An 11,291-nucleotide genomic window follows, 5' to 3' on the forward strand; every position below is an offset into this window, starting at 1 on the left:
GGCTACAAGCGATGATACCACCCGTACCCCGAAATCTCAAGGATTTAAATTTTGGCTCCAAATTTTGAAGTCATTTGAGGTCTATAAATACCCCAGCTATTTCTGCATGGAGTAGTAAGAAAGATTGAGCAAAACTCTGTTGTAAACCTTAGAAAGTTGAGTTCTTTCCTCCTAAAGCTTAGAGAGAGTTCTAAGGAAGGTGTGTGAGGGATATCTTATAAAAGAGGGTTATAAAATGTTATCTCCTAAACTTGTAAAAAGGAGAACAGGGTTGTAAAAGGGTAGTTGGTCTTCGCTCATCGAAGGAAGATCGTTAGTGGATGCTGGTGGCCTCGACGGAAGAGGAATCGGGAGTGGATGTAGGTCACGACGATCGAACCACTATAAAATTTAGTTTGTATTTTTTTTAAGCAATTTACTTTAACTACAAACTACCTTTTTATTGCTTTCACTACGCTCTCTTACACTTCCACTTCCATGTTAATATCTTTCCGATCAGTTTTCGACTTACGAAATATTTTCAAACTAATATTTTTTAATCGATATCGATAAGGCTAACCACAACATCATTCTCATTGACCACCACTATAACAGCTACCCATGACTCTATTATTTATCATCATCATTTAAATTATTTTTTTATTTATCATTTTTTTGTCATTCATACATATGTTATGATGCGCTTATCTTCCACCCATAAAGTCGATAACGATAGGATAAATAAACTTAAATATTATATTTTTATAATTATAAAAATTTTACTATAAATTTTTTTAATTTAAAAAATCGAGTTAGCTAAAAAAGTTTAACTTGTAATATGTAATTAGCCCCTTCTCTTTCTTTCTTTCGGTGCAAGACTCGATCGACTTCTCACGCTCGGCGGCAGCAACATGATGAGACCTCGAACCTCCTCCTGCACCAAGTTTTGGAGGGCGACGACGAAGACGACACCACCAACAGCAAGAAGCATGTCCAGCTCCGGCAGCGGCGAGCAACAGCGGCTCCTCGTGGGCGTGGACCCCTGCAATAAGCTCTGCAAGATCATGTTGTCCTGTCCCAATGCCGGGCTGGAGCAGGCCCTTGACGCGAGCGGCGTGCGCGCCTTCCCCGACGTGGCCGAGCAGGTCCTCCTCCGCTTCGAGAACGCCGGCATGCTCGCCTACCGCTTCTTCGACTGGGCCCGCCGGCAGCAGCGCGGCTATGCCCACACCGTCCGCGCCTACCACGCCATGATCGCCGCACTCGCCAAGATCCGCCAGTACAAGCTCATGTGGGACCTCGTTGCCGCCATGCGCACCCAGGGCGCCCTCAACGTCGAGACCTTCTGCGTCATCATGCGCAAGTACGCCCGCGCCCACAAGGTGGAGGAGACCCTGTACACCTTCGACGTCATGGATAAGTACGGTGTAGCGCCCAACCTGGCGGCGTTCGGCGGCCTGCTCGGTGCGCTCTGCAAGTCGAAGAACGTCAGGAAGGCCCAGGAGGTGTTCGACAAAATGCGCAACCGGTTCGAGCCCGACGCGAAGACCTACAGTATCCTGCTCGAAGGGTGGGGAAGGGCGCCCAATCTGCCCAAGATGCGGGAAGTCTACCAAGAAATGCTGGACAGGGGTTGCGAACCAGATATAGTCACCTATGGAATTATAGTCGATGCACTGTGTAAGGCAGGACGGATGGAGGAAGCTGTCGATGTAGTTAGGGACATGAGCCACAGGGTTTGCCCGCCGACACCCTTCATCTATAGTGTGTTGGTGCACACGTATGGGGTCGAGAAGAGGATAGAGGATGCCGTAGATACATTCTTGGAGATGGAGAGAAATGGAGTTAAGCCCGATGTCGTCGTGTACAATGCACTGGTTGGTGCATTTTGTAAGGCAAACAAGTTTGAAAATGCATTTAGTGTGGTGGGAGATATGGAGGATAAAGGCATCACCCCGGTCGCAAGGACTTTTAATATCATATTGAACAGCTTGATAACTGCTCAGAGATACGAGGAGGCATATAGGGTTTTTCGCCGCATGATAAAATGCTGTGAACCTGACTCAGATACCTACACCATGATGATAAAGATGTTCTGTGAAACCGACAAGTTGGAGATGGCTTTGAAGGTATGGAAGTACATGGGCAAGAAGCAATTCCTCCCAAGCATGCACACTTTTTCTGTCCTAATCAATGGGCTCTGCGAGAAGGGCGAACTGAACCGGGCTTGTGTAATGTTAGAAGATATGATTGAAAAGGGTATCAGACCACCAGGTACAACATTTGGAAAATTGAGACAGTTGTTGCTGAAAGAGAGGAGGGAAGATGTGCTTAAATTTCTTGTGGACAAGATGAATGTTCTGATTCAAGAACCTTTATGTGATTGAGAGCACATGGTGTTGGATCATATAACCCAATCGTGTGAATTCTTGTCTAGCAGAAAAATATCAAGGCAACCAGCTACCTGACAAAGAAGTGAATATTGAGTTATTTAGCTTCATGATGGTAACATGAGGTTGGAGCTACATGTATGATTTGCTCAAGACCCTAACAAATCACTAAATTTTCAGGTCAGTGTTTCATGAGGTTGGGCTCTGCGAGAAGGGTGAACTGAACCGGGCTTGTGTCATGTTAGAAGATATGATTGAAAAGGGTATCAGACCACCAGGTACAACATTTGGAAAATTGAGACAGTTGTTGCGGAAAGAGGGGAGGGAAGATGTGCTTGAATTTCTTGTGGACAAGATGAATGTTCTGATTCAAGAACCTTTATGTGATTGAGAGCACATGGCGTTGATCATATAACCCATTCATGTGAATTCTTGTCTAGCAGAAAAATATCAAGGCAACCGGCTACCCGACAAAGAAGTGAATATTAAGTTATTTAGCTTCATGATGGTGACATGAGGTTGGAGCTACATGTATGATTTGCTCAAGACCCTAACAAATCACTAAATTTTCAGGTCAGTGTTTCATGTTACTCAGTTTTCTGTGCTTGTTACCAACATTTAGGTACGGAAGACTAAGTCCATAGGCTGGTAAATTCATCTAGACCTTGTTCTGGAATCTATTGATTATGTTAAATATATATAGTTAATTTCTAATCTTAATAACTAGTGCAACTTCTTTTTGGCTATAGATAGCTTTAAGGCTTACATCATGTGATTTTGTTGGGCCTACACACATATTTGATGCTTGATTTAGCACATTTATGTATGCTATCATGTCCACCGGTTAACAAATATGCATTTGTAATAATTACACATCACAAAATGTTGAAATTGATTGTGTCATCCCATGGTTAACAAGTAGGCCAGGGGATCATAGCCGAGGCAATAAACCAGTCACTGAAGTGGTAGCATAAATAATAAAATTTTAATAAGGTTGCTTCTCCCTTTTTCGGATTAGTTCATAAAGATGTAACAGTTTCATACTTTTATTAGAGAATCAACATTTCAATATACCTTTGACTCAAATAATAGTGACAGTAAATATTTGACAATGATTCAATAGTACCTAAAATACAATACATATTGCCAAAGCTATTCAATTCAAAAGGCTAAGAAGGTACAAGTATATACATATGAGATTTATTATATACATATGAGATTTATCTCAAACCACCAAGAGGATATGTTGTTGTATAAATATTTTTTATTTTGTGAAGTATTTTGTTTTCCTTTTCTCCAATCAAAACAAGTTTGCTATTATGGAAAAGAATTCTCAGTGGAAAAATTCTTTTTCATCTGTTTTCTTTGCAACCAAATGGACCTTAAGAAAATGAAAAACTTCCTTCTTTACATCTTGGAGGATGTTGCTTTTAGGAGATGGATTCCATCTAGATGATAAGGGCTATGGCCTTTCTTAAGGCTTGTGGAAGCCTACTAAGAAGAATACTTGGAACTTATGAACTATGATGGACTCTATAATTTTGCTGCATATTATCGATCATCCAGAAATCGCTCCAAAGCTCAAGTCCATTGTATGAACTTTTTTGTTGCTAGAGAATTGATTTATACTAAGGTTGGAGTCTCACCAGATTCAATTATGTTTTTTTGTCAGTGAGCTAATTTTTGAACCGATTCTCCAATTGATCCTACTGATGTTATATATCTGAGAAGCCCATGTTTGCAGATCCCCAAAGAGATGATAGCTGTGGAGACAGTCAAATATATATAACTTCTGTTCATGTCAACATATTTAGATTGCTTGTATGGAACTTGCAAAAATCAAGAACCACTCCATCTTTTGCAGCTGTTGTTACAACCTTGTGAGTTTAATACAGTGGCAAAAATATGGCTATTTTGTCTTCAAACAATAAGCTTTTGTCTCATCCATTTGATTCAGATATAAAAGAAAAAAAAAAACTCAATGCACAATATTTCCATCAATATACACAAGATAAAGAGGTTGTGCTCGAAGCCTAATTGAGATATTTTATGTGTATGTGTGTGTCTATATATATATATATATATATATATATATATATATATATATATATAGTCTTGTATTCAGGAAATATTCTGGCTTGGGAAAAGGTTTTATTAGCAAATGCTTTCCATGTCCTAATGCAAAAGAAAACAAACATCCAATCCTTGGTTACATTTTAACTCCCACATCTTTTTCTTGCAATTATTAAAAATAGTAAATTTATTAATGATCTTAATGCCAATTTAACCCAACTTTAGCTCTCACAACTCATGGCACGATTTTTGAGCTCCTTCAAAAAAATAATAATAACCAAAAATTAATTTAAAAAAAAAAGTGAGCTTCTATACCAATCAATCCCCAAAAAACCAAAAAAAAAAAAGAATAGTCAACCCGTGGGACCCGCTCCCCCCTCTCCTCTCTGAGTAGAAGTCAAACCACTTTTAACGGAACTAACTGCCGAAGCCTCTCTTTCTCCATTCTTCCCTTCCTTATATATATTTCTCTTCTGCTTTCTTTCCCTTCATCCTCCATCGATTCCATCTTCATCGATCTCATCCTTCCCAATCGCTTCATGGCACGGCAACAGCTCCTCCTCATCGCCATTCTCACTCTCCTGGCTGTCACAGTCTTCGTCGGTGCCGATGACTCAACACCCTCTGCCTCATCGCCATCCGTAGGTGTCGACTCCGTACCAAGCGTCTTGACCCCGATTGCCACATCGCCGCTCCCGGACAGTGCCGAGGCTCCTTCTGGGGACCATGGCATCGAGGATAGCGATGCTGGCGGCGTCGGAGCTCCTCTCGGCACCCACCCCACCGAGCCAGAGAGTGAGTCCACCGCCAAGAGTGACGCCTCCCTCATCGGTGTAACCTCCAAGGCAACCCTCATGATCATTTCTGTTGCTGGCTACTTTGTGTTCTAAGTGGCTTATGCCATGATGTCATCTCATTTTGTTTAAGATAAAGGAGGATTATTGAGAGAATTGCATTATGTCTCTAATGGTCTTTAAGAAAAGACCATTCATCCTTGTCAAGTTTAATTCTGTCATGGTTCCAACTAATATATCTTAGAACATACGCACAAGTTAGCATAAATTAAATATATCTAATCAAAATATCAAAAAGAATTTAAATGAAAAAGGATGCAGAAGTAATTATTGTCATAAGGATGGGTCCCACTCCAAAATAGGACTAAAATCAATCATAGAGAAGAAAAAAACAATTAAAATGATCATATAATTATTAAATAAAAGAAACGATTAAAACGACTAATTAATAGCTACGATAATTTAATCGAGTCAAAACAAATTCCAATTCCAATTCCAATTCCAATTCCAATTCCAGCCGAACACTAACCCCAATCTAATCCGATTCGAAAACTAATCCACCCGTCAGATGAATCGTTCCGATTCCCGAACTCGGCCCGGCAAGTATCCGAATCGTTCCCGAGAGGAATCTATAAATTAGTCACGAGATTCTCTGTGATTAGGGTTTAAGGAAACAGCTTCAAGTCGAGGACGCAAAACATAGCCCGATCGAGCGAGCATCGATCGCCATGCTTGCTTCCCTCGGCAGCTTCCTCTCTTCCCTGCCCTTCCTCGTCCCCCCCACGGAGAAGCCCCCGCCTCCTCCCCCCGTCCCTTTCCCGAAGCCTAAAACCGATGGGCTCCCTCCCGCCTCCATCCGCAGCTCGGCCCCTGTTCGGCCCCCCTCGGAGGTGACAATGCCGGCGGAGAAGGAAGGGCTCGTCTGCAGCTGCTATCCATCCTTGGCATTGGCTAACCTGTTCTACGCCCGGGGAGGGTATTACAACGCGCAGGTGGTGGTCGGGGAGGACGAGCCGGAGGAGGTGCTGCTGCGGAGGTTCAAGAGGGAGGTCATGAAGGCCGGGGTCATCCAGGAGTGCAAGAGGAGACGTTGGTTCGAGAACGAGCAGGAGAAGAAGAAGCGCAAGGCCCGTGATGCGGCCCGGAGGAATCGGAAGAGGTCTGCTCTTGGTTCATCTCATCTTCTTGTTTTTCCCAAAACCCTGATTTTTATGATTTGTAAAGCTCTTTTATTTAATCTCCATATCTCTTCTTATAATGGAAAGACAGTGATTAATGTTTGATCTCATCTTGGTTACTCGTGCTTTTAGAGATTTAGGTTGTTGAATACTTACGATTGAATTATACTCTGTGCAAATAGATATGCCAACATGACTATATTTCTCAGCATAAACAATTAGAGAGAGATTCCTTTTAGCATCCACAATTTAGTAGGTGTTGATCTACTTTCATTACTTGGGCATCGATTCCATGGTCAGGTTTGGTTGTAGGTTTCGGTAATAAGCGGAAGCAATGGGGTTTGAAATGGATATCATCAGTTTGTGGACACAATGGTCGTGTTAAATAGCATGTATTGGTTGTTGCCTGAAGTCTGAACAATCACGTATTATCCGCTTGCCTTTGGACAGCTAATCCATTGAATCGATTCATACTTCTGCCTGTCTATTAGCCTTGACCTACACCTAGCTTAGATCATAATGCTGGGCAGCTAATCAAGTGTGTTTGTTTTCTCTTCTTGTTCCTCCTAAAATCCTTTGCATGTGAGTTTGTTGGTGTTACAGAATCCACCTTCAAGAAGCAAGTTAATCATCAGATGTTTTAGTCACGTTAAAATGCAATGACAGGGATTTAAAAAGTAGTGCTTTCTTGCTAACTCATACTTTTAGAGGTTTAGGTTACTCAATCCTTTTTGGCTTGATAGTTAGTCTCATTACTTTGACATAATTGTGAAGCTATAACGTATCATCAGCTTGATATCGCTCAAGATGAAAATGGAAAGGTGGTTCATTATTCTGCTATTGTTTCTGGGGTTACGACTTATATTTTAGCTGAAAACAAATATTTTCAATGAAGGTACTTGGTTTTGTTTTGGACGTCACAATTTGTAGAAAATGGTTTTGGAAATTAGTCTATTATATTCTTGTTTTCAGTGAACACTCTGTTTAGACAAGTCATGATTGACACCATGGCTGTTAGCTCTTGGTGAGCCTTGACTTGTGCTTTGCTTACAACCTTAGTTCATAAAACTGCTACTTGGTTGCTTCTGAATGATAAATATTCAATAGCAGTGTGCAACTTATTTTGCTTTGGAAATTCTTCTAAAATATTTCAACTTTGTTTGTCTCCAGACATTAACTACTTGCTCCTATTCTTTTCCTCCACTAATTTCAGGCGTTATCAACCAAAAGTCCGTAAGCAAGATAACCAGGAAGAACCAAAGGCAAAGATACAGGAGGAGGAGGAGGAGAAAGACAATTGGGAAATTCCTGAAGGAGAACTTCCTTAGTGCACCTAGGATGCCTTAGTGGAAGAACCTGCAGTATTTTCATGGTTTTGTTTTTGAAAGCCATTTAAGTTAGAGTTAGCTATTACTAACTGATGCCGATGTGTTTTGTCCTTTCTTTCTCCTTTCTGTTGGTTTTTTTCTTCTCTTTTCGAATAAAGCAATGGTATGAAAATGACAAAGGTCTTGAACATTTGGTGCCTGTATATTATGATACAATATCTATTGATGGTGCCTCCTTCAAGTTAACTTTCCAGGTTAACAATGTGATGTCCACTTGGTTGCCTATTCTTTATGATTTTACTTTTATCAGATAAGGGAAGTTGTATTATTTCTTGGGGGCACTCACAGAAATTTTGTCTGCATCCTCTGGTCCTAACAATTGGTTAGGACATGTTATAACTCTGCTGCATTGTCTGTTAGCTTCAAATTATGAAAGAATTGTGACAATATTTTTAATTCATTATAAAATCAAACATTCATTACTATCATTTTAGACAAAATATTTTGATAGAATTGTGAAAGTTTGAAATTGTATTGTCCAAGTTGACCGAGTGTTACGAAAGTTTAAAATAGTTTAGTTGAAGTTGATATTGTTACACTAAAAAATAAAAATGAATCGAATTATGCTCATTCATGTATATTAAAAAAAAAACACATCAAATTTGATAATTAATTATCTTGAGTCATCAAAAAATAAAATCTACTAAAATCCTCGATAGAATCATGTTCTAAATAGAATTACAAAAATTATGAAAGCTTGATATCGTTTGATGGAATTTAACATGTTACACTAAAAAATGAATTAGAATGCACTCGTATCACATAATCTTTTTTTTTAAATACATCAAATTTAATAATTAATTATCTTAAACTCATCATAAGACATAAAAACTGATATCGTCCTCATTAAATATTCTAGTAGAATCATAAAATTTTATGATAATTTGGTCAAAGTGGACCCTATAATATTTGTTAATGAATCAAATTACACATAACATACCTAAAAATGTGTCAAATTTGATAATTAATTATCTTTAACTCATCAAAAAAATTTCACTCGAGTGCAAATATTAATTATTTTTATACAAAATCTATCAAAAAAATACTAAATTAATTGTTTATTTATTATAAATTTATCAGAAAATAAAAATTAGTAAAATCCTTGTTAGAATCATGTTGTAGTAAAATTGTAAAAGTTTGAGATCGAATCGGTCGAATTTGACCTATTACACTTGAAAATGAACTAACTTACCCATTCATATAATTTACCCAAAAATATATCAATTTTATTTAATCATCCTAAATTCACAGTAAAATTTTAAAAAATAGTACATCCTTATTAGAATTATTTTATAATAAAATTATAAGAGTTTGAGATAGTTTGATGGAAGCTGACTCCTTTACACTTCAAAATAAATTAAATTATACTCATCCATAAAATTTATCCAAAAACATGTCAACTTTGATAATTAATTATCCTAAAATCATAAAAAATTACTTAAATCATTATTAGAACTATGTTCTGAAAGAATTTTAAAAGTTTGAGGTCATTTGCTTAAAGTTGATTTGCTACAGTTGAAAATGAGCTCAAATACAATCATTCATAGCACTTATCCAATTGAGGATTTTCCAATCAAGTATTTATCAGGTTAAAATTAAGTGTACTTACGTTGGACTTTTATCTAAAATACTTTAAGCTGGTATCTCCACACCCACATATGATTGTAGTACTCATTCATGATTTTTTTTTTTTGAAGTATTTAAAAAATATTATTTATTAAAACTTAAAATATATTGGAGGAGAAGATGGAAACAAATAGTAGAAGGATGGAGAGAGAAAGGAAAAGAGTAGAAAGCAAAGATGGATAGGTAGGACAAGGTAAACGAGGAGAGGAGAAACGAAAGGAAAGTGAATCGAGGAGGTTGAATAATTTGAAATGATAACGTTATTTGACTTGAATAATTTGAATTAGTGCTTTCGGAATAAAATTATAATTTAAAATTTTTTGATTGAAAAATATATATTAGAAATGCACTTAAGAATATGAGTAACAGTAGTGAGTAACTAAATCAATTAATAAAAGAAAAAGTATAAAGAGAAATATAAATTAGATTTATAGTGGTTCGATCGTCCCAACCTATATCCACTCTCGATTTCTCTTTCCTCGAAACCATCAACTTTCACTACTAATCTTCCTTTTAATGGACAAAGATAAACTATCATTATTATGATTCTTTCTCCTTTTGACAGGTTTAGGAGATAACCTTCGTATATCTCTTTTACAAGAAAACATCATATCTCCCTTAGAATGACCTTTAAACTTAAGGGGGAAGAGACTCAACACTTTTTAAAAGGGTTTACACACTTCAAATTATAAATTTTTCATGCTTTTACCAAGCAAACATGAGTGTGATATTTATAGACCCTAAATGATTTTAAAAATAAAATAAAAATTTTAAATCCTTGGGTTTTCGGGATAATGGCGGTACTATCGCTTGCGTCGAGTAGAACTACCGCCATACAGAGCCTGGGAACTTAGGCTCTAGCAACACCACCGCTTACTTGGGTAGTACTACAATGTGGTAGAGCTTGGGAACCTAGGCTCTAGTGGTACCACCGCTTGTTTGAGCGATGTTATCGCTTGACAGAGCTTGGGAATCTTGACTTTAGTGATACCCCTGCTTGCTTGGATGGTACTATCGTCGGGATTTTTGAAAAAGTACAATTCATGTTTTTCAACTCACAAGCGATACCACCACTTGGGCCTGACGGTACCACCGCTAAACCCAACCCAACCCCAGGTCATTAAATTAGCTTTCCAATAGACCCAATTCGATCCTAGTTTAAGCCCAATAGATTCTTAATCAAGTTGGTATTGTTATGCCCCAAAATCAATTTAATTAGACTATAAACGATATCAATTAAGACTTAACAATTCTAATTACAATCATGAAGCCTTCATTGTTTGACATATTATATGTTCATCCGACACTTCGTTCGAACCTCCGGTATATCATCCTTTCCTTCAACGTATTGCCCGATTTATCGGCATGTTGACCTCCCACAACATCCGATCTTCTTAGCGCAATACCCGATCTTTCTGGCACGATGCTCGAACTTATGGCACAAAGTCCATCATCCGATATATCTACCAATCCTCTAGCTTGACGTCCAATCTCTAACATGAAGCTCTCCGGCCAATGTTTGGTTCTCCTATTTTAACGATTTGTTTTTCAATAGTTAAAGTCCATGATCGAAGTTTCTCCTACGTTACTTATCTCAAATACTTATTAGTGTATAAACTCATCAATCGATTTCGTTATCAAAATTCAGGATTTAACAATTATGATGATGAGTTAGATAAGAGGTAATTCAATATACCCATGATCAATATATTATATTATATTGAATTAGATTAAGGGTTGATCTAGATCAAACCAATTCAATAGAAAAGAATGTGACTATAAATTGTCTTGATGTTGTTTAACATTGTTAAAAGAATGATAATTCATCCAAATAAAATAAATAAAAAATCTAAATAAAACTAA

At 37.8% G+C, this 11,291-nt stretch overlaps 2 protein-coding genes across 3 annotated transcripts; both read left to right on the top strand.

The window, feature by feature from the left end:
• Nucleotides 1-845: 845 nt before the first annotated feature.
• Nucleotides 846-4,370, top strand: LOC135627226 (pentatricopeptide repeat-containing protein At1g77360, mitochondrial-like). 2 transcript variants are annotated; one of them, XM_065133239.1, is made up of 2 exons: nucleotides 846-2,942; nucleotides 4,042-4,370. In XM_065133239.1, exon 1 carries the CDS (start codon nucleotides 891-893, stop codon nucleotides 2,364-2,366), a length of 1,476 nt encoding a protein of 491 aa, XP_064989311.1. In that variant the 5' UTR covers nucleotides 846-890; the 3' UTR covers nucleotides 2,367-2,942; nucleotides 4,042-4,370. The 2 variants fall into 2 exon arrangements, with proteins under 2 accessions (XP_064989311.1, XP_064989312.1); XM_065133240.1 differs by having other exon boundaries at nucleotides 4,114-4,370.
• A 1,524-nt stretch (nucleotides 4,371-5,894) lies between these two features.
• On the top strand, nucleotides 5,895-8,004 carry LOC135626225 (small ribosomal subunit protein bS21c-like). The gene is made up of 2 exons (XM_065131387.1): nucleotides 5,895-6,395; nucleotides 7,628-8,004. The coding sequence occupies exons 1-2, from the start codon at nucleotides 5,965-5,967 to the stop codon at nucleotides 7,740-7,742; spliced, it is 546 nt and encodes a 181-aa protein (XP_064987459.1). The 5' UTR covers nucleotides 5,895-5,964; the 3' UTR covers nucleotides 7,743-8,004.
• Nucleotides 8,005-11,291: the final 3,287 nt, after the last annotated feature.

This window comes from Musa acuminata, chromosome BXJ2-11 (genome assembly GCF_036884655.1).
Source record: "Musa acuminata AAA Group cultivar baxijiao chromosome BXJ2-11, Cavendish_Baxijiao_AAA, whole genome shotgun sequence".
Classification (NCBI taxonomy): domain Eukaryota; kingdom Viridiplantae; phylum Streptophyta; class Magnoliopsida; order Zingiberales; family Musaceae; genus Musa; species Musa acuminata.